At 47.5% G+C, this 23,183-nt stretch overlaps 1 protein-coding gene across 10 annotated transcripts in view; it reads right to left on the bottom strand.

Moving 5' to 3' along the window:
* Positions 1 to 250: 250 nt before the first annotated feature.
* ptprk (protein tyrosine phosphatase receptor type K) overlaps positions 251 to 23,183 on the bottom strand; it is a 96,284-nt gene continuing 73,351 nt past the window's right edge. The window contains exons 14-42 of one of the 10 annotated variants that reach the window (XM_053881864.1): positions 22,914 to 23,023; positions 22,651 to 22,852; positions 22,482 to 22,587; positions 22,335 to 22,407; positions 21,871 to 21,993; positions 21,662 to 21,736; positions 20,968 to 21,004; positions 17,029 to 17,164; positions 13,589 to 13,618; positions 10,948 to 11,108; positions 10,803 to 10,838; positions 9,996 to 10,007; positions 9,051 to 9,238; positions 8,780 to 8,879; positions 8,566 to 8,711; positions 6,936 to 6,953; positions 6,631 to 6,667; positions 6,465 to 6,562; positions 6,284 to 6,400; positions 6,065 to 6,219; positions 5,858 to 5,993; positions 5,110 to 5,259; positions 4,765 to 4,938; positions 4,010 to 4,027; positions 3,483 to 3,614; positions 2,388 to 2,513; positions 2,132 to 2,295; positions 1,909 to 2,044; positions 251 to 1,845 (exon numbers count right to left, since the gene is read on the bottom strand). In XM_053881864.1, coding sequence (XP_053737839.1) covers positions 1,792 to 1,845; positions 1,909 to 2,044; positions 2,132 to 2,295; positions 2,388 to 2,513; positions 3,483 to 3,614; positions 4,010 to 4,027; positions 4,765 to 4,938; positions 5,110 to 5,259; positions 5,858 to 5,993; positions 6,065 to 6,219; positions 6,284 to 6,400; positions 6,465 to 6,562; positions 6,631 to 6,667; positions 6,936 to 6,953; positions 8,566 to 8,711; positions 8,780 to 8,879; positions 9,051 to 9,238; positions 9,996 to 10,007; positions 10,803 to 10,838; positions 10,948 to 11,108; positions 13,589 to 13,618; positions 17,029 to 17,164; positions 20,968 to 21,004; positions 21,662 to 21,736; positions 21,871 to 21,993; positions 22,335 to 22,407; positions 22,482 to 22,587; positions 22,651 to 22,852; positions 22,914 to 23,023 — 3,050 coding nt within the window. In that variant the 3' untranslated portion in view covers positions 251 to 1,791. The remainder of the gene's footprint in view (positions 1,846 to 1,908; positions 2,045 to 2,131; positions 2,296 to 2,387; positions 2,514 to 3,482; positions 3,615 to 4,009; positions 4,028 to 4,764; positions 4,939 to 5,109; positions 5,260 to 5,857; positions 5,994 to 6,064; positions 6,220 to 6,283; positions 6,401 to 6,464; positions 6,563 to 6,630; positions 6,668 to 6,935; positions 6,954 to 8,565; positions 8,712 to 8,779; positions 8,880 to 9,050; positions 9,239 to 9,995; positions 10,008 to 10,802; positions 10,839 to 10,947; positions 11,109 to 13,588; positions 13,619 to 17,028; positions 17,165 to 20,967; positions 21,005 to 21,661; positions 21,737 to 21,870; positions 21,994 to 22,334; positions 22,408 to 22,481; positions 22,588 to 22,650; positions 22,853 to 22,913; positions 23,024 to 23,183) is intronic. The other 9 variants (XM_053881865.1, XM_053881866.1, XM_053881867.1 and 6 more) reach the window with 9 other exon arrangements.

The following is a 23,183-nucleotide window of genomic DNA, read 5'->3' as shown; positions in this document are numbered from 1 at the left end:
TATGTTCCTACAAGGAAAAAAAACACCTTCGTTCCAGATTATTATTACATTTGTATGAAAAAAAAACAAGTTTGCACGAGGTAATGATCACGTTCGTACATCGGATTGAAATGCTGGACTGCAACAGGTCAAGTGAAATGAATGAACTGACATGCGTTTCGGAGTTTGTCGTCCTGGAGCTTCGCAACATGGTCTTCTGAGAGTCGGCGGCTTGAGAAGCTGAAACACAGAACACATTCATTCATCAGACAAAGCTACAACGAAGCAAAGAGGCCTTTGGGTTGTGTTTATTAAAAGAAGTGGTCATTTATTACAGCAAAGAAGCCAAACATTACAGACAAGAATAAATCGTGGACTATTAGCGCTAGAATTGCGACTGGCCTCTGAACTCGGAGGGAAAAAGGTGGTGGGATCTTGGCTCCGCCCACTCCGCTCAGGTCCCAACCTTTCCCACCAACAACAGAATAAACATCCATTAAAGTTCTCTGGTAACAAAACCCGACAGGAGTTACAATCTCAGGCATTTTTTTTTTTTACATCTACGGCCAGAACCCCGAAGTTCTGAGCTGCACCCGTCAACAGAGGTCGTTCCTGGGGATGGTCTCTGTACAATAGCATCCTCTGACCTGCGCTAACTGCTGCACAGAGCTTATTTACAACATTTTTTATGGTGTGCAAACACAAGTGGCACCAGCTCTGAAACCATTCAACAACCAAATGGTCCAAAATAAACACATTAAATGTACTTTAAAACGCCATCGACGTGATCGTTGGTGTTCAAATGCTTGTAGCGGTAGAGTGAGTAGGCACAAATCATATACGGGCTTCATCCACACGACCGCCGGAGTATTCTGCAACACACTGGGCGCTTCCTGTCGTCCACTTCCTGTCTCACGCTCTCTGGAGCTTTACGTGTTGCTCCTGACCTCAGCACCAGCAGAATAAAGAGTACAACGCAGATGAGCTCGAATGAAATCCGTTGGACGCAGTGTAGCTTGTCACGCAAAGTCAAGTATTAGTAAAGTAAACGGATACTTAAAACTCGGTTTGGGGCTTAAAATGTCGCCTGAGGTGTTGGGAATAGGTCCGTGGTGGTGTGGATGCTGCCGACCGTGACACAACACGGGCATAAAAAAACAAGTGTTGGATGGTGAAGCGCTGCGGAGAAGCCAACCACAGCGGCTCCATACTGGAACTGCTCGAGTGCACGGCGTCGTTCCCGGGAGTCGTGCCGTAAACATGGAATGGAGAATGATTGTTCTTACAAGCAAGTAAACAAACAATAAATACAAACAATGTGCTTCATCCGTATAGACATATTTACACCAAGTCTTTGGCTTATGAAGAAAGAAAAGACAAGAAAGGGTGTCCGGTGGCAGATTCAGCCAGGGGTGGGCTCCACGCTCCTGGGCTGACGGTGCGCTGGGCCCAGCCCGGGACACGGCGACCTCACGGCCAGCAGATGAGTGCCACATAAACAAGAAACTCACCACGATACAAGTCACACGGTTTGACACGGTTTAGTAAAGTTCATGAAAACGTTAACAGAAGAAAAGGCGTTCAGTCTGTGGGTGGCGCGCTAACAGTGAAAGGAGAATCAAGGCGGTGAGGCAGAGAGAAACGGCACCGTGACAACATGCCAGACACTGGTGGGTTTACTCATGTCAGGGGAGCCACGGGGGAAACAGTGACACCTAGCGTGGAGAGGGAAAACTGCAGCTGGGCGTCCTGTGGATTTCCAGGGGCCCCGGACCACGCGGGGCCGGCTGGCACTGAGGAGGCGCTCCCATCTTAGGAGGACTCGATGAACTCCAGCGCCAGGTCGTAGCAGAAGCGGTACTGCTCCTGCAGGCGGGGACAGCAGAGGTCAGCGGCTGAAGCTCTGCCACGCCGACTCACCTCTCTCACCGGGGTGTCCACCATGTTGGGCTTGCTGTTCCTCAGAGTCTTGACGGCGTGGAAGACGTCCACCACGCTCTGCCGCTTGGCCATTTCACACACGATACTGCTGGCGCAGAAGACCCCGCTGCGGCCGCCGCCGTTCCTACACACACACACACACAAGACCACCTCAGGCTCGGCTCTCGGTCCCACTGCTGTCTCCATCCAGAGTGCCGCTGCTACAACTCACAGGCAGTGGACGATGGTTCTCCCTTCTCCCTCCTCCCCCTCACGCTGCCACTGGTCCACCTGCAGGATCAGCTTCAGGAAGGAGCGCTTGGAGGCGGGGACCTCCCTATGCCCCGCCCACCCCAGGTACTGGAAGTGGCGCACCATCAGGTAGCCCTCCTGGGGCTGCCACACAGAACAGGAATGACCATCCGCGTTCCTCCCCCGGTGTGTGCGAGTGCGTGTGTGCGTGCATGTGCGTGCGTGCGTGCGCTCACCCTGGTGAGGTTGCAGACTCTGAACAAGCGGCTTATGATGTCACAGTCCATGGAGCAGGACATACATTCCACCTGGACCGGGCCGTAGCGCAGCATGCCCTCCTCTGGCCAGTACTGGGGACAACCCTGCAGACAGTCCGGGTCATCAGAGAGGAGTGGGCGTCCTGCCTGTTCCTCATGGAGGCCGAGGAAGGCTTATATAGTGAGGTTAAGGCTGGACCTCCCTCATTCTACTGGCCTACCTCTGTTAAAGTTGTATTCACGACTTTGTCTCCCTCTACCGGATTAGAGGTGGAACTGCATTTAACCTGACGAAAATGTTAACAAACCTGACAGAATGCTTTATTGCGTCAAGTGTCCTGAGTTATGATTGACACTGAATGGTCTAAATATTGTGTGTTATAAGTTCAACAAAGCATCACCACAACATTAACAAAACCTGTCTGTCGTCGTAACACCATGAGTGCCATGATCTTGTGCTATAATCCTTGATATTACACTCATTTTTTTGCTATAAAACACGGCCAAAGTTATTACTTTCTGCAGTGCTTTTTATATCGTGTAGCACTTGGCAATTAGCTTAGACGCTAGCTTCATTTTGATGACATGAAATGTTCCATCGTGAACAGCCTTTGTTGTTTATTTTATGTTATTTTACATTTTCTGTCAGCACTTCATTCCAAAACACTTTGCTAGTTGGTGGGCTCCCCACTGACCATGCCAGTGAATGAAATTCTGATTCTGCTTAAACAGCACAATGGGGTGTGGTTCTCACGCTGCAGTACATATCAAGCTAGCACCTTCCTGCTTTAGCTAGTGTGCCACGGTTAGCGCTCTCACTGCTATTGATGCACGGTTTGGGAATAGCAATGTTAAGGGAGGACAGACTGTAGATAGAAATATGAATAACATTTCTGACAAATCAAAGTACTGCAGTAGTTCAACTGTGTATCATGTGTTTTGGACAGTACAGCAGGAGCTAACTGTAAGCAGCAGGAGCTAACAAGTGCTAGCCGTCGCTCCTGGCTAAAGTCTCGGCAGCGCTCGATCATGAAGTGGCTATTCCACGGCACGTCGGCAGAGCGGGTGTCGCACCTGAGCCAGGTCGATCTCGTTGAGCATCACCAGGCTGGTGCAGCCGTAGTCGTAGACCAGGCGCCAGAAGTCCTTGACGGTGTTGGGCAGCGGGTGCTGGGTCACGATGAAGGCGGCGGGTTGTCGGTAGCTCTGCAGAGGAAGACAAACTTGGTGATGTGCTTCGTGGCGCTCGGGCACGGGAGGCGGTCGGCGCACGAGACAGCGTCACGCTCTGTGTGGGGATGGGGGTCACATGATCATGCGGCGGGGGTGAGGCACATGCGTCTCCTGCACGAACACACGCTGACGGAGGTCGCTGGGCCCCTGGTTCGGTCGGGTGGCGCGCGACTGAACCGGAAGGGAAGCGAGCTCCGGTCTCTGAAGATGCGCAGCCACAGTCATGAGTGAGGGGGTGAGGAAGGGGCGGGGGTACACAGTTGGGGGCAGGGGGGTCTCGAATGTAGATGGCTTTGCTAAACATGAACCTGGTGGCAGAACGACACCGAAGCCATGAAACAAATCCAGTATTGGAGGTTTGAAGTTACCTGGAACTCTTCTGACAGCTTGGTTAGAGAGAGGCCAGAGGGAAGTTTAGGCGATGGTAAACTGCACTGCAAAATCCCCCCCCCCCCTCCCCGCCCCCGCCCCTCTTTTTGGTCCAACCTCTCTCCTCCTCCGCTCTCCTTCTCGCCTGCTACCTTCTGACTCAGCTAAAGTTAGCACTCTTTCCAGCAGCTGGATTTGTCTCTAGCCTTCTGCTGCTAAAACCACAGACAGCATCACACAAACAGGAAGGGAGGTCTGTGTGTGTGCGCGTGTGTAGGTGCGTGCCGACACATAAACCAGGGCTGCACAATACTGAACAATCAACTGCTGCGCTTCCTTATGGCCGCGCTCACAATACACAACACAATAAGAAGCGTCTGTTTTACAAAAAATAACTCAGAAAGTTCATTCGTTTCTTACGTCATTGAAAATGATATTGATCTTCTGAAGATATAGCTCAAATATTAACTTCATTTTTATTTGACACAACCATGACTACATGCCTTTCACTTTAAAAAAAGGCTAAATAATCCTTTACCCACCTAAATTCAATCAGTTTAAAAGTTAAACTACACTTTGATTCGCATCATTGTAGTTATTTCCATGTCAAACAACACATCTACAACAAGTGTTTTCCGGTGGTAATGTACAGCCCCTGTGTTTGCCGTTATTTACGTTCAATAATCCACAAGTCTGGTGGCTAAACCGACCTGTCCCAAACCACCTAGTCACGTGACCACACTGACGAACTTACATCCATCAGAGCGGCGTTGATGTAGTTGCTGCTCTCGCCGTCGATCGTGATGAGGAAGGGCAGGCATCGGTCCGGGGGGAGGCCGTCCATGAAGCGGTTCTTGTCCTGGTTTCTAGGCAGCAGGGCGATGCTGCAGTCCTCGGGCTGCGGCTGGGGGGTCACGGAGTTCAAGGTCTGGAGGAGCAGAGGACAGTGATGCTGAGATGTCTAACTCTGGCCTTCCAGTCTTAAAACGTAACGTAACTAGAAGCCCCGAAGGCGACGCTGAACCAAAGCCAGGGCAGTCGTGAGGGGCGGGTGAGGCTTCATGAGACGGTGTCCATGATTCCTGTCACCTGGTCTTACCTGGAACTCGTCCTTCAGGTGTGAGGAGTTGGTCTGCGAGTCGATGCGGATCAGCTCGTAGAAGGCGGCCTTGAACTCGCAGACGGGGATGGCGGTCTCCCCGCAGAGGCAGGCCTCCAGGATGGCGTCGTGGATGAAGATGTACTGCTCCTGCAGCGGGAGGCACAAGTCAGCGGCCAGGTAAAGACAACAAACGGACGAGCCCAGCGGACGACAGAGTGACGACGAACAGCGTGAGTGAGAGGTGGCTGATGGGAGATGAAGTCATGAGTGAAGGGATGATTATTCTTTCTGAGCTCAACTGTTTTGATTTAAAGCGATAATGAGGATAAAACGGTGTTAGTCCTCGGTGAGCCCAAACAGATTCTATGAACTAATGATAACAAAGGCACTGAGCCTGGACCACATAGATGTGTTGTTTGCATCCAAATGAAAAGTTATCTATCAATACATTTACCTTCTGTGAGCTGAAGCTGCACCCTATCGGCAGGTAGTCATAATATTTTGGCTCTTGAAGGAATGAGCTCTACATGAGGTTTTACACACTGTGAACAAGCAGGTAAGTTCCTCTAATGGCCACTAGGTGTGAGCACAGTCACATGACTGGACCGGATGAGGCAGCATGACGATGACAAGAGTGGAGGTTAGATGTTTGGATCTGGTCCTGCTCCAGCTGGTACCGTGTCCCGGGTTCATTCTAACGGTCTCTAGCATGTTGATGCAGATGGATGATGGGTAATGCAGTCACCTCAGTCTGTACCATGTTGATCCTCCGAGAGCGGAGAGCCTTTACGCAGTTGTATATGTCCACCACACCTTCTCGCTCCGCCATGTCCAGCATGATGTCGATGACGATGAAGCAGCCAGTGCGTCCGGCTCCGGCGCTGCAGACACCAGACTTGGGTCGTGAGGACACGTCCAGACTGGAACTGAGCTCACCAAAGAGCTGTCATACCTGCAGTGGACCACAATGGGCCCGGCTGATGGAGGGTTGGAGATCTTGACCCTGCGGATGAAGGACAGCAGTCCTGTGGCGTGGTACGGGACTCCGTGGTCGGGCCAGCCGGTGAAGTGGAACTGCTTGACCTCCCGCACCTCGTTGAAGCCGCGCTGAGGAGCAACACCATGGGTGAAGTGGTGCCACGGACCAGGATCCTCAGAGCGAGATGCTCACCCTCTCCAGCGTGAAGGTCCGGACCACGTATTCAGCCAGGGGTTCCACTTCCACGAACGTCACTTTGAAGTCTCCGTACACCTCGGCGTCGTCGGGCCAGTACTTGTAGCACTTCACCTGCGGGCGCTCGTGTTAGTGTCTCCCGAAACATGCAGCCCACGGGGAGAAAAGAGCAGCTCACCCTTCCGACCTCCACCAGGTTGGTTACCATGACGATACAGGCCGACTGCTCCTGCCACACCATCCTCCAGAAGTCATAGACAGTCTCATGAACCGGGCCTGGACGCACATGCCGGTTAAAACCTTCATTCACCCTCACGAAACACACGCCTCGGGTCACGACTCACCCTGAGTGGCAATGTAGTGACTTGGTCTCTGGTATCCCTGCCAGGAATGAAGAACAAACGTCAAACATCTCACTGCAACATCGCTATAGTCTACAAGTCCTTCACATGTTTTGGATCGCATGACAAAAAAATGCTGAGTCAGAAACTGGATCTATTTGTTCATCAGTAGATGGGTGGCGGGGTGGAGCTGAACCGTCCATGCAGCTCAAAACAAACCCACCAGAGCGGCCCCATGCATGTGAGGGAGGCGCATGAGTGGATGCGGACGCATGTGCGTGAATGGGAGAGTCCACAGTGATACTTACATCCCTGTACAGCCAAATCTACGGGCCAAGCCACAGGCAGAAAGAAGGAGTGGAAGGAAGGAAGGAAGGAAGGAAGGAGGAAAGAAAGAGAGCACAACAATGTCAGTGAGTGTCACTCAGAGAAAAGAAAAGCAGCACAAACACAACATGCTCAAAGAAAACATGATCTGAAGCGTAGAATCGGACGGCGAGGCGCCAAGTCTCCCGTCCCCCGATTCTAGCGTGGTGACAGCGAGCGTGTTAGTTGGCGATGAGCAGACTTCTGAGCGACACCAGCAGGCGACACGTGTGACGTGCGGATGAGAGACGAAATGATGGACATGAATTATTTACGATGCTGCTCAGCTGAAGGCAGGAAGTGAAGCTAGCAAAGTCAAATGTCAGTTCGTGACTTTGAATAATGGAGGGAACCGGTGTAACACCAGCAGTGCAGTGCAGCGAATATTAGTTTTGTTCTCGTATAGCAACACTGTAACTGATTCAGGATATTGGGTTGGATGGAAATATCACTACGTTACTGTGGTTATTGCTGTCTGTCGGCGGTGATGGTCGGATGAGGCTTCATGAAACAGTGTCCACTAGAGGGCAGCCTTGGCTTCAAATCGATGCAAGGTTTCATTGAAACGGTTGTTCGGTTCCGAGGGTTTTAGGCAGAAAGGGTCATCTAGTGGGCTCTGAACATGAGGACCCTGTTTCATGACCACAAGATTCAGGCCTTTCTGGCTTGATTGAGAAATCGAGGAGGGACTGAGTCACCTCACTACAGGACACAATGGAAGATTCTATGGCGTCGCCTCCTTTTATATAAGAGGTGTTAAACTCACTAAACAAAAATCATTCATGTAATGAGTGTCTTTTGTTAAGGCTGCACGTTAAACTTAGATCTGCCTCCAGCGCATCTGTTGCAGTGCATTATGGGAGTTACAAGTGGATCCATGAAGGCAGGAAGTGAGTGAGACCCGTGGAGGTTCTCTCAAGCGAGAGCAAGTCTGTGACACATCTAACACTGAAACCCAAACTGCTTCACCCATCTGGCTCTCACTCATCTGACACACATCTCCATCACAAGTGATTCATTTTGACATTTGAAGAACGACATCCTTGTCCTCTCTAAAGTCCCAGTGTCCGTGTTTTCAGAGGCCACTAGAGGGCAGCCTTGGTTCAAACTGGTGTGAGGTTTTCATTGACATGGCTGGGCAGACAGTGCCCTCTAGTGGGCTCTGAACATGAGGACGCTGTTTCATGAAGCCTCATCAGCCCAACACCAGAGACTCTGTTGTGGGCCCTGCTCGAGGACCTTGGGACCTGCACCCCTCTATCAAAGCTCAGAGGCTACTTCATTTTCATTTCATAAAGTGCTGGTGTGTTTTGGAAACGTTGACAGTGCTTTGCCACCATTGTTGCCTTGTAACTCCATGTTGATGACATGCTGTCAGATGAGACTCACACACGTTGGGATGGAAACATGAGGCAAATTAGGGATGAAGTGTGAAGAGTGCAAAGACAGACGGCAGCCAAACATCCACACACACACACACACACACACAACAGCACACGTGATGAGACGTGCACGAAATGGCGACGATGGGTGACGAGTTGAGGCAGTAAAAGGTAGAGAGGCCTGACATACGAGCGAGGGAGTGTGGTTTCGTTGGTTTCGTTGGGAGCCAATAGTAGCATTCGATGCGTTTCCACTTACATCGATGTAGTTGGCGTTGATGTAATCGGAGGAGGGGTCGTCTTCGATGGGCTGCAGGATAACCCTCGAGTGGTCATCTGAGGGGAGAGCCAGGGTTCAGCATGCTCCTGGCGCACCTTCCGGCCAGAGACCCGTTTCTACTCACATGCTATGATATTGCCGTAGCGGTTCTTGGTGCGGTTCTGGTCCTTCTTGGCGACGTCCCAGGTGGCCGACTGACCCTCGAAAAAGCTCTGAATCACCAACAACACGAGGAAAATTACATGTGATGAATACACAATAGCTCAGTTGTAAAGGACCTTCAAGGGATGAGGACCTGACAGTGAACCTCCAGCACCATCTTACATGAGGCGCACGGAGTTAAGGGCTCCAGATGAAAGAGAAAACTGGAGGCAAATCAACGGCCATCCTCTTACTTCGTACTCCTCCTTGAAGCCGTAGCTGTCGGACGTCTTCATCAGGTTGATGTGCTGCAGCAGGTCGGCCACTCTGATGGCCGGGTGCAGCTGGCCCGTCTGGTACGGAGACTCCGTTCCTTCGCAGTGGTACCGCGGGACGTCCAGGAGCCGGCTGTTCTCAGCCGCCGAGGCGGTGTGGTTCTCGTCTGCACGGAAAAGGTTAAGGGTCAGCATCGAGGACCGGCTATCAGCCGAACCAAGGATTGCAACATCAGCATCCGTGCGGCACTGGAAACACATACGTTTGTAACATCACGCACAACCAATCAGCATTCACAGTGAAAACATACACTCCTGCTTTCACTTTATTCTGGTGACGCTCCTTCAATAGGAACACATGTAGTAGAATATGTTGTTTATTTAAATTGACATAAGGACGTCACTCGATCACAGGATTATTTTTGCTATTTAAATGATCATTTTCAGACCAAAAAATCCACAGCAACACAGAAGCCTCGCCTCCATGTTCAAGCTTAGTTTTTGGAATGATGTAAGCACCAGGAAATGATGCTTACCAGGGTCACATGATTGTGTTTTTATTTTCACAGAATACTCTATTATTATGCTTCTTCTTCTTCTTATTGTTGTTGTTATTATATGTATTAATGTTTGACCCGTGAAAATATGAAAAAATATTTTGAATTATTTGTAAATAAAACTTAATTTTAAAACAATAATTCATACAACTGACAATATTTAAACAAATAAACATGAATACATTTTCTGTTCTGCAAGGTGATTTAAAAAGAAACAGTATTGAATAGATCTATAAAAATAACAAAGTAATCAGCGATATCATTTGACATTATTAAAAAGCATCGATACCCAAGACAGAGAACACTCTTCCCACACTGAAGGTCAAAAGAAAAGCGGAGCAGAGTGAAGCTCTCCGTCGTCACTCACCTGTGATGGGAACTACATGTCAGAGCAGCAGCAGCAGCAGAGAGAGGATCGGAGAGAAGCGTCAGAGCAGGGAAGAGTGGAGTTGTTAGAAAGACGAGAGATGGCGGGAAGATGTGGACCGACACACGAACAAACGGACAGATGAAGTGGCTGATGGTCTGCGTTAACGTGGGTTGGCAGCGGCAACACTGAGAGCGACAGCTGGGAGAATCGGATCAGCTTCCCGCAACTGTTGGTCTGTGCGCTGCGAGGACACGCGAGCTCATTCACCATGGTGAGTTTGTTAACCCTCCCTCCACTTCCGGCGTCTGACGCCATCGGCCGGGACACAGAGTAACTGCGGTCTCCGCTCCAAATTAGGGGGAACAGAGCAGTTAATTAACGCGGCCCGCTCGTGTTGCGGATTGCGACCGGGCTGGAAGGCGTCTTGTCGTGGTGTGCTGTCAAATCCAGATAAAAACAGCGCCGGAGAAGTTGGCACAAAAGACGAGGCATGAGGGGAATCACACAGATGGAAGGAGAAGACAAACGCTGCCAACACGCCGCAGCTACCGGCGTCATTTCATGTTCTAATCTGTCGCCGTTTTGCTCTGGCGTGCTGACAAATGGACTTTTTTTTTTCCTTCGGAGGCACAAAATGGCAGCTCTTAAAACAAGTGAAGTAATGAGGTCTCTGAGGGACGGCGTGGAAATCAAAGGAACGGAGAGGACTGACGGATGAAGCGCTCGGCAGGAGGAGCGCTGGACGGGATGAACGACAACTGGGAGGGGGGCAGGGGTGATGGCGATGCTAGAGGTGAACCTCACCTAACACGGCGGTGGGCACCAGCGGATCGTTGGGCACTGCAGAGGAAACACGGGGAGGTGGCGTGTTCGTCATTAGTGTGTGTTAAAAGTGAAAGCACTGAGGAGCCATGCCACTCATCCGCGGAGCTAAGGCGGCGGCACCTACATCTGTTGGTGTGGTTGTGGGAGTCCATGAAGGTGACGGCCATGGGGTCGTCTCCGTGCAGGGTGCTCTGGTCGGCGTAGCTACGGTCCATGGCGTTGACCATGTGGGTCATTTCCTGCCGCGTGGTGCCGATGACGTCCTTGCGCTTTTTAGCGAGCTTCCTGTTGAGAGCAAAGACACACACACAGTCAGACCACGAGCGGGTCAGCGGGCCTGCAGACCGCCCGGTTCCAGGGCCGGCGGGGTGCAGACGGCTGATTCTGGATCAGTCAGGTCGGCATCAGCAGAGAAAGGAAGGAAAGAGAACCAGGCAAGGAGAGGCTTGTTTGTCACAGAATTTGGGAGCGGAAGGGAGACAGCATCCACTCAAGGGAACGACCCACGACACCCGAGCGGCAGAGGAAAGTCGTCGGCTACAGGAGCAAAACCCTCATCAGTCTAGTGAGGCGGAGGAGAGCTTCACGACCACACCCTGGTAGTTTCACACCTTATTCGCTCGTCTTACCTGTCAGAGAGCGTCAGGGATTTTTGAAGCAACACCACCAACAGAAGTTCTGAGACCAGTTATAGAGCGACAGTCAGGAAGAAAATTTAGACCTGCCAAAGCTCTAATCCCCCTCTCTGCTTCTGGCTCCACAACCCTCTGGGAACACCTCAAAAGAAGGCTCTCGTGGCAAAGGTCAGCTGTAAATACTCTCTTCAACAACTGTGTTGAAGAAGCTTAACACAATACTGTAGCTGTCATTCCTCGTGAGGAAGCTCGGTAGTGTTGCTTTAAAAGAAGGTGATCTCCAGTTATGTCAGGAGCCTCCCTCTCTCATCCAGAGGCCCTTGGAGGATGGACTGTAGAGAGCATGCAGGAACACTATGCACCCAGAGCCACAGGTGTTATCAGATGAGGCAACATCGCTCAACATTACTGCTGCGCTTTGTTTTGGATCTACACATCTCTTCAGTTAGGTATATTCTGTTAAGCTGTTGGCACTCAGCTGTTATCTTAATTTAAAAAATAAAAATTCAAAGCACCTATTTTTATGAACCCATTGAATATTACTGATATAATTCATTATTACTAAAAAAGAAAACAGTTATTATTAGTCAATATTCACGCTACACAACAGTATTTCTTTGGAAACTATTGAATAATCTTGTTTTTTGGACGTCCCATAGTGCATAAATGATCTAAGTAACTTTTCAAGATATTGAGTTATATATATGTTTTCACATATATAATAATAATATCATTCATAATTTAATATATATAATTATTCATTATAAAAAGTTAAGTGAGAAGTAATTATATAAAAATCATTCATTATTTAAAAAAAAAGTTAATTTTGAATCAACATGCACGGAACACGTTTGCTTTAAAACAATGAATAAAATATAAACAACCGTGTAATAGTCAATACATAGTATTAGGAATTTGGCTATCACATATTTAAATTATTTTTATTTGATATTTTATCAACAAAGTATTAACAAAGTATTCACTAAAAAACACAATTATTAAATAAATAAATATGTTTAAAAGCATGTGAAATGAAGCTTTCGTTGACTGTTCTAGTTGGTATGGCAGCACTTTCTTCATACTAAAACAGTGCCTTTTCAGGAGAAGCTCAATCCTGGTGTTGTCACACTGATAACGGCTCTGACTCACTCCCAGCAGACAGAAGGGAAACATGCATTGTGCTTGTTGCTCTTTGTTACCTCGTTGTCCCAAACCAAACCGCCACAAACGGCACATCTATAACCGCACACACAACACAGACAAACCAGACACTCGGCTGGAACATGAATATCAGCGCAGACTGGAAAAGTACTGGAGTGTGACCACAGGAGTCGAGCGTCTGGGCGGTGAATCGGGTCCAGTTTGGAACATGACTATTTCACAGATAACCTGGCTACACTGTGTGTTGTTGAGGTGAGCGGCAAACTTGACCCACACCAGGCACCTGTGCGCCCTCTGGTGGACACTTGCATCCTGGCTTCTACAAAACTGATTTGCTTTGAACTTGTAAGACTGCATCTCTGGATCCTCGTGGCGCTCCTGATGTCTCTAGCTCGGACTGGTCGCCCAGTTTTGGTCACAGCCAGTAAGAGAGCAGAACAAGAGGAAGAAATCAAAGGCCCCCCTCAGCACGCAACAGGAAAGAGTCACCTAACTGTGAAACCTGTGACTTGATGGGCAGATGGATGATCACATGACTACATGCACACAAAGAGCTACAAGTCACAAGTGCAGCATTCTTTTTTCAAATAACACGCTGAGGCCCGTGCGCTCGCACGTCGGCCCGCTTTGTCGTGTCTTCGGGGGCCGTTTAAAAAAAAAAAAAATCGGAGCAACTTTGGAGCATGTAGAGAAGACCGGGTCGAGGCCAGTTCACTTTCACTTCAGTCGAGACTCGAGCTGACATGGTTTCATGAGGACGAATGTGTGACAACTAGCCATGAAAGTGAACTGCCCCCCCACCCCGGCGGAGGCGTCAATGAGGATGACTTTGGCTGGTCACAGAATGTGTCTTGACTTGAAAAAAGTATACTGCATCTTTAAAAATAACAACAACTAGCCAAAACTATTCAGCCCAGTTAGGTTTAACAGCAGCCAGGCGAGCTGACCGTCTGCTGGTGGTTTACTTACAGGTAATAAGAGTATGAATAGTAGGTCCTCCTGGGGGGGTGAGCCAATCAGAAAGCAAAAAATGAGACACAAGGGTCATGAATATGAACAAGTGAGGACGTCCTGTCCCAGCCAGCAACAACAGAAACAGAAGAAAAAAACATCTTGGAGGGCTCATGCAAGGAGACTGCCGGTCACCTCGCTGCGGGAATGTCCATGCACTTCATCACCTCAGCTGTGAGGAAGGCCACGCTGCGGCTCGCGCAAGCAAGCATGATGCCATGGCCATGTCATCATATCCCACCATTTTAAAGATGCAGTATCGTGTACGAGTCGCACAGGTGCGATGACAAATGGAAGTTGATCTCCCTAGAAACCTTTTGGAACAGTTAGAGCCTGCCGCTCCAGCTGAGATCAGCTCTTACACTGGGTGGGATGATCCCTCTGTGCACCAGCACTGGTACATCGCGATCGGCTGGTGAGGCTTCATGAAACACAGCCCTAAAAATCTTGAGAATTGAACAACCGTTTCAATGAAACCTCACTTCCATTCTAAACAAGGACTGCCCTCTAGTGGGCTCTGAAACCATGGACACTGTTTCGTGAAGCCTCATGAGCCCATCGTGATCAGTGACTGGCGCTGTGAGGAATACAATCATTTACATCCAAGTTGACAGAGGAATCATCTCCACATCTTTCACCTCCAAATACATGCTTCTCAAATAAGCTGCTGCTTTTCCATCAAAGCACTGAAGTCTCAGAAATCCGTCTCTTGCTAACTGCATTTGGACTTTGAACCACTCACATTTTCAAGGATGTTTTAATGAAATCTAAATATTGAATTGGTATTTTTGTTAACTGTCAAATGAACTTAAAGATAAGATACCTTTAATTTTCTTAATTGACTAAATAAACAAACAGCCCTCCTGATGTAGTTAAATACATTTTTATTTTTTTGATGCACTTGGTTGATATTAAATATTTGTACAAATTATCATTTTAGAAACATTTTTACCACACCACACCATACTAATTTATTCATCTAATTAACTCCAAAATTATTTTTAATTTTATTTTGTATAAAATATTACGAAACTACTTATATTAATACATTTTAATTTCAGCTACAACAGAGAATAGTATTCTGAAAAATAATTTACACAACAGATTTGATGAAATTGCTTTAAACCAGTGGATTTAATTTAGTAAATTCATTTTATTATTATTATTATTATTATTATTATTATTATTATTATTATTATTATTATTATTATTATTATTATATTATATCCTCATAATTGCTGATTTCACCTTAGACGCATGCATGAAACTTGTGTTTAGATGATAATATTTTCCTTTTTCTCCCCATCAGATCTTAAATCTTAAATAAAATGAGTATCTTCCCAGTAAAAATGTGTTTGGCATTTTCCTATCAGATCCAGAAGATTGAAGGGGCTTGTTTATTTCCAGTTTTACAAAGCCAGAAATCCCTGGAGAAAGCTTATGCTTCGAAAACCATGTCAAAGAAACCAGGCCACTGAGGGCGGGAGACGGATCAGACACTGTGTCGGAGGTGTGGGGGGAAAGAAATCAGAGAGTGAAGTCACCTGAGAAACACTCATCACTGCCAAACAGGTTTAGGGCACACATAAACCTGTTCAGGTCGGAGTTGCTCTGGTGACTTTGTGAAGTTTAGGGCTCTTTTGTGGACGTGTGGCAGCATTTCTGCGGCCAATCTGTGTCAGGCTCAAGCACACGCGTGGCCATCTAAATTCACTAGGCCTGTCATACGTTCACCCCGGGCCATTATGGACAAACACCTGAATTCTACAGATGTCAAACACGTTGTGAACATTCTCTCATCTGATACAGTAGAGTCCGTTGAAAAACACCGCTGTTCTATTGTGCCTTTATTATCAGCCCCACCGTGCATGACAGAACCCTCGCACCACCTCCGCACATTAACATATCGGTGTGAAATATTCTAATTTTGCCTGTGATTATTCTCTTCTTAACGAAGCTGCCTGCATTAATGGAAAGGTCAGGACGAAGGGAGTTCATTAGCCTCCTGAAGCACATGCAGGCTCACACCTGGTCACCACCCGACTGCTCCGCCAGGAGACCACGGGTCAGAGCCGCGAGGAGCTCCGACTGATTGAGTCATCGGATGATGGTCCCTGGCTCCGTGATGACTCCACCACAGAAACTTTGACCCACACATGCAGTGTTGTGTTATAAACACGTTCATAACTGTATATTTCAACATCACTTCTTTCTTTAAAACATCAGTCGCTCAGATACATTCTATCTGCATATATAATATTTAAAAAAAAATTGATGCCCCTTATATTTTCACTAGTAAACCAAAGGTTTGTGTGAAATCATTTTGTTTTGATTTTCTCCCTGCAGTTCCCACTCATGGCCAAATGGCGGAGCCCTGCAACAGCCAACCGCAGCTCAAGCAGACGACACTTTGACCCTTACTGGAATTCATCAGCGCTTCAGAACGTTCCTATGAATTAACGGCAAAAAGCCTGCAGCTTAACTTCATGCATCGATCCAGTACCATGGCAGGTAAAGGAGCTTTGGAGAGGGATAATTTCAAGGCCAAAGCCACTTTCTCAGTTTGCTGTCCCTCAGAATGGTGGCGTTTCATTGGATGAGCCTCAGTGTCAGAGTCCTGTTGGACCCACAGCTCTCGCAGAAAGTTCTTATTCTCCTGACCTGCTCTGTCTCCACTGACCTGGACGGGGTTTCTTCGCTTCCGCCGTTAGTTTCTAACTGCTGCTGCTGTGAACTGATCAGCCATAACATTATGACCACTAACAGTAATGAGGGTGTTATAATCGTGGAACAAATGGGCAGGTGGAAGGATCTGGGTGACCTTGACTGCAGCCGGTTACAGCCGCTGAGAACCGTCCAGAGCCGGAGTCACGGCCGGCTAAGCCGACACACTGAACTCTAAGTGTCTTTGCTCGGGATGCTATTTACAAATGCACATCAATATTTATTTTCCCAGATCTGATGAAAGCTCCTACAAAACGGCCCTGATGTGAATTTTGAGGTTCCACTCGAGAGGAGCCGAATTCTGTTCATGAACTCGAGCAGACATGGAATGAGTTTGGGGTGAAAAGTGAGGAGTTCAAACATCAAGCTGTGAAGCTAACAACAGTGCTCTGGATACTGAGGAAACGCTGGTGACCTTCTCTTCACGACCTCCACAGGCTTCTGAACCCGCAACTCAGGATCCTATGTTTTTGGGCTCACGGAGGCTACAAGAGTCGCTCGTACGGTTTTGAAGGGAGATCAACGTTGATGATGGATGGATGGAGGATGGTCGCTACGGTCCACATGTGTGACAACATGATCTGCTTCCTGCTCCTGTGTTCGCACCCTTCACCTCGGGTATAAATGTCGATGCTGCAGGGCAGAGGTGGGCGGGATGTGTGGCTGTCACTCACCTTTTCTTGACCAATAGGATGGCTACCAGCACCAGCAGGATAAAGACCAAGACGCCGGCGCTGATCCCGGCGATCTTCACCACCCGGTCCGTCTGTTTGGCGGGGTCGGGGATGACCTCTGGCTCCTCCGTAGCCCCTGCAAGGTCACCGCACCGTCAACATGGTTGAGCTCATCGGCAGCTAACAAAGCAAAAGAGCTGGGGAGCCTCTTCTCACTCATCTCAACACTCCTAAAACCAGACCTGTTGGTGCATGATCTCACCTCACCTCTCTGGCTGCAGGTTCTCTCTATCTCTAAATGCCCTCGGATCAGGAACGTGGAGGCAGTGATGAGGAAACAAATTGTTACGAGCCATTTAATAATCCCCCTGTTAAATACCAAGTAAATGTCAAGACTATCATATTCCTTGTAAACCCAAGTTCTGACATGTGTTGGAGGCGGTGCCATGGCAACTGCAAAACAGCGCTTTTGTTTCAGGACCTCTCAGAAAAATCGGCTTCTACTTGTCACAGGAAAGTCCTCCGTTGTGGAAGCTGGCATCTCCACAGCTTCCTCTCCAGCGCCCCATCCTGACCCCGACCTCTGAGCCCTGCTTAGTGCTCTCATAACCGCGCAAAACACAAGAACATTAATGTATTAAAATAATCCATGGGAGGCATATGCTGGAACAAAACATCCAGCAGCACGTCTATCGAACAATAATCCACAATCTAATGCCCAATATCAACAAGCTGAGGGTAATCGGCTCTTTTTCCTCTCCATCAGCACGAGCGCATTACATCAGAATAAAATGTTTTTCTGGGTGAAAGAACTGTTCTCTTTTCATACATTCTGGGGTCAAAGGTGAATCTGGGATATTATATATTTCAGTACAAACCCAACTTCTAATAAGAAAACGTTCCTCTCCAAGAGCATCCCCATCCTTTTCTACATGTTTCAGTAGGACAGAGGTGAAGAAGAGAGTGCAGGCAGTGGGGAGACGACTGTGTCGTCAGAGTGAAGCTCTCTCTACAGGACAGTGGTTTGGAGACAAAGTTAGGGAGATCAGATGGTTTGGAGAGGCAGTGTTGGACATAGAATGTCAGAGATGTGGATGAGGAGGACAACTAAACAGGTTCATGAGGAAGGAGGACATGAAGAGGATTCTTTAATATCTAATGATTTTCAATAGTATATTAGATTTCCATACATTTCAATTTTGATTTCCACCTTTTTTCCATCTCAATTTATTTCAATTAATCTTCATATTTGAATATTCTATTCAACTCGATCATGTACAGAATTGTACTTCCCAGAATGCAGTGAAACAAAAAACAGTGACCTTCAACCTAAATGTCAAGTTTAAACTGTTTTCCATCTTTGAGGAATAAAACACCAGAAACGTTTGATGACAGCGACATCTAACTGCAGACTCTCCAGGTTTGTGCTGGGCCAGGGAAAGGTCATGAGCGAGCCGAGAACCTTCTCCGGTCCGACCTCCTCACGTCCTTAATGTCTCTAAAAACGATCCAGGTCAGTAGTCCCGCATCTTAGCCACTCAAAACTCCCCGAGGCGACGATGACAATACACAATAACCGAGATGACCTAATGGGACCACCAACACTTAATCCTCCCTCACGGGTGCACGCCTCACTGGGCACACGCTCGGAGGGTGGATGGCTGTCGGCCGCTCCGTCCATTAGTCGCTCCCTCTTTATTAGAAAAAAAAAACAACTCTGCTGTGCTCAGTCGTGCTGCCAAATCTCAAGGCTGAAATACATCGCAGTCATCCCTGAAACAGACGAAATCCAGACTCCACGGTTCCTGTTGACTTGACACCCAACTGACATGACGGCTCCGAAGAGCCTCAGTGGAGGTGTTCTCTCAGATATACGATACATTTGAAGGTCCACTGTTACCACCATGAAGATGTTTTGAGACACTCACCCAGCTCGAGGCAGCCATGAAGAGGCCCAAATAAAGATCATAATTCATCAGTCTCCATCTCATCCTGCTCCTCCATCAACTCAGAGTCCATCTGGTCTTCTGCCTGACCAAAGCCACTCAGTCGCTCGGGCCTGATTCACCACGAGAACTAACACAGAGCGGCTGACTCATAGGTTCCCTGCTTCTAGAACTACCTCCACATGATCTACCAGGAATCTTCATGTTGAAACCAGATCTGCAGCTCCATCAAGACGGTTCAGTTACAATGTGTGTTCCTCAAGTGAGTTCCTGGAAGCTACTGCTGTCCAAATCAGCTCACTTGAATTCAACAGTTTCCAGTCATGGGCTGATGAGGCTTCATGAAGCAGTGCACTCACACTCCGAACCCACTAGAGGGCCCTATCTGCCTCAAAATGTCTTGAAGAGCAACTGAACAACTGTTTAAATGAAACCTGACATCAACTTTAAACCAAAGCTGCCCTCTAGTGGGCTGTGAAAACATGGGCACTGTTTCATGAAGCCTCATCCGCACATCAGAACTTAATAATACAAGGGCTTTTTCAAGTGCTAAAAAAATACAAAACAGCTCGGATCCATGGCAATAACCTCCGGAGCCAATGAGCTGCTGGGTGGAGGTCTGGGCCCTCAGAGGCCCTTTCAAGTTTGGCACTTCAGAGAAGCAAACAAAGCTTCTGGAAGAGGTTCACCTGAAGCTGTTTTACGCAGCACTAAATTCTTTATGTCCAGATAAACGGTGGCAGATTTATTTTTGGACCGACGCCTCTTCTGTGGAGAATCAGCCGGTTTGTCCGCGGATCAGCCTGCTTCAGTAATGTGGCTTTAATGATTCACTCCGCAGTCATTACGGCCGATTGTTCTAAAAATAATCCCTCTTTTATGGCCCATCTTTACGATCCACCGGAAGGGCAGAGCAAGGTCTATCGGTTTGGCGACAGTGACCAGAACTCTGGGGCTCTCCATGCACCACTGTTAACACGCCGACACGCTGAGTTTGCTTGCGTCAACGCTGACCTCCTGCCCCGTCGGCTCACCATCATTCCAGCCTCCTCTCTGCTAAGAACCTCTGGTTTCATAGAGAGATCCATCGATTACACGTTTCCTCAAAACATGTTGCTCTGAGTGTGGATTGACAGGGATTAAGAAGCCGTGTCATAATCTGCCAACATATGGCCCTTTGTTAAAAACATGAAACTCTGCCTTGACACTCCAACACGCTTATAGATTTGATACTTTTAGCTAAAGCTCATGATGCAGGCAGCGCACTTTACAGATTAGTGACGTGCTCAGGGGACATTCGGTCGACACAACACATTCAGATGAAAACCGCACAGTAAAAACATCATTTTAACTCATTATATTACCACAGATAATATTTACTGAAGCATTAAATATTTCAGTCACAGCGATTCAATTCACTTTCTTTTGTTTATTTTTTAACACTCAAATATCTCAGATGAACATGAATTTATCTGTTTATATTTGGATTTTTACAAGTGAGAGAAAAACAAAACCATAGCTAGGTAGCTTCCTTGAGTTCCCCTACAATAACATATAAAACTATAAAATAAATATACAATTTTCATTCAACGTATCAACATCATGTTTTGGAAAGACTATTCCTCGTAGGTGAGGAGAATGTTTAGTCATTTTTTCAGATATTACTTTGAAATGAGCACCAAAGTTGACTGTGCTTTTTAAAGAATTACAGAAATGCACAATAATATTTCTATAAAACTGGCATTTATGAAATAAATTTCCTCAAAATCCGTCAAACTGTATTTATACAGTCACTTTCAGAATTTTATGGTAATACAAGTGAAAAGTAACTGTTGTCCTGATCATTTACTTCGCAACCTGAAAATGTATTACACGTCTAAGACGTAACATATTATCCAGACACAGTTTATTTTCCAAAATCCATTTCTGTAAAGAAAACAATGCCCAAGAAATGTACATTTTCCAAACATTTCTTTGCTGATTTTATTCTTACCTTTTGTTGCCAGCCTCACACACTGTGTTTTTGTTTCCTAGAACAAAAGAATAAACAACTGAGCCAAAAATTCATCAAAGATGATCTCACATTCCCAGAAAGCAGCCAAATATTGTAGCATTTCTATCCCTGTGGTTCGATTCTGTCCTGTCGTTTTAAGGCTACAATGACAGTACAATTTCGACAACATCCTTCATTTCATTTAATCGCTAGATAATGCATTATATTGTTTATTTTAATGTGCTTTTTAATGTACTTTTCTCTTTAATGCATATCTCCTAATCTCATGTCATAATCCCGCGAGTTTGTTGTGTATGTGCTGCTTTATTATCTACAAATGATCATGAATAATGAATGACTGTTTTGACTGACTATCTTTTTTGTCATCTGTCGCAGCTGTAGTCCAGAAACTGCTGACGGCTCTCACATATGCAGAGTAGAAATCTGATGTGAATTATGCTGCTGAATCTGAAGAAAATGTAAATAGATCACAGCAGAAGAATAATAATCCCCGAGTGCCTTGAGAGCGCGTTTCGTTGGCTCCCCACAGGCAGCCAGGTTGCTTCAGCACCTTCCTCTCGGCCATGTCACATAATCATTCAGCACATCCATGAGATAAAGAATCAGCATGAACATACATATGATTATCAGAGCTGGCAGCCAACATCTGATCTGAAGAGAAGGCTCCACTCACCCGCTCAGTGCTGCTCACAGCTTGAAGGTAGATGTTGTAGTTCTTCCTCGGAGCCAGCGGTGGGTTCCAGAAACCCTGCAGATCAAGGCACATTAGCATTCCACCGTGAGCCACCGCGGAAGGCTTTCGTGTTTAAACAGAGCCAGGTGGGTTCATGGTATAAGTGGGAGTAAGCACAGACTAATCAAACACTTTAAGGTGAGTCTTGCCTGGTACGTCTTGTTGTCTCCCACGGTGAAGGGGAGGGGCTCCAGCAGGTTGCTGGGGGACAACTGGGCTGCATAATAATACTGGGATCCTCCGCTGGATGCGCTGTGGTAAGAGACCGGCACCTGGGGAATAAACAAGCCGATATAAATAATACCAAAGTTTAAAGTCCCAGCAGCAACTCAGCCAAATGATGGGAATAGCTTGTTCGTTATGGAAATGTGCCCTACTGAAGTCAGTAGTTTGGGACCCACACTTCAGATCCAAACTCACTCCTGTAGCCAAAATGCTAACACTCAACAGTCAGGTTTAGTGAGAGAACACGTACATGACGGGGACGAGAGGTGACATTTTCATTCCGTTTTTCAACGGCTTTTGTGTTATATTTTACACATCTGCCACACAGACGAGATCGATTGGTTGATGGGAGGAAAGACATTACAAGCCAACACATCTCGAAAGTCACCTTGTAGCAGTCGGATGAAGCCTGTCGCCGTGAGCGCTGTGGGTTGACCTCTTGAACCACAATCTGATAGGCGCTGCACACAAACACAACATTGTAACGTGGCGTGTTAATAAGGAGTGTTACGACAGTGTGATAAGAGTGTAGTACCTGATAGGCGCGCCTTTAGCCTGCGCTGGTTTCAGCAGAACAGTGATGGTTGTTGCGGTCTCGTTCAGGAAAGCCTCAGAACCGTCGTACTCGTCGATAGTCGGGGCTGCAAGGGCAGAAAAGTGAGTTGAGTCCAATGTTTCCGCACAAATGAGGACACAGCTCCTACCGGAAATATTGGTGGTCACGTTGAGGATGGTTGCCGGGCCGAACCCTTTGGAGGTGGACGCTCGGATGGACAGCTGGTATGTGACGCCGGGGTGAAGTTGAGAGAACAGGTGGTGAGTGGCGTTGGAGGGCAGAGACACGGTGAGTCCCGGGCGCTGCAGCGGCACCGACGGGTCGAAGGACCGAATCCCGATGTAGCTGATCTGTGGACAGAGCCGAGAGTGAGCTATGCTCGTCCAGCTCACGCAAGCGTTGAGAGCCCACCTCATACTGGATGATGATTCCATTGGGCTCCGAGGGTTCCTTCCAGTGAAGCAGGATTCTGTCTTCGAACGGCGTCGCTTTGGCCGACTGGCTGGGAACTGAACCAGGGACTGTCGACACGCACACACAAAAGAAGTGAGCAAAAACAGTTTAATAGCAGTTAGTATACATCTGGAAGCAGCAGCGCCATTCACTTATTCATCTCCAGATTATTCATCAATTTGTTGCAGCACATTATGGGGTGTGTCCCACACAGGTTGCAACCCTGCG

This window comes from Synchiropus splendidus, chromosome 12 (assembly GCF_027744825.2).
Source record: "Synchiropus splendidus isolate RoL2022-P1 chromosome 12, RoL_Sspl_1.0, whole genome shotgun sequence".
NCBI classification, from domain to species: Eukaryota; Metazoa; Chordata; class Actinopteri; order Syngnathiformes; family Callionymidae; genus Synchiropus; species Synchiropus splendidus.
This window is presented reverse-complemented; position numbering and strand designations above follow the sequence as displayed.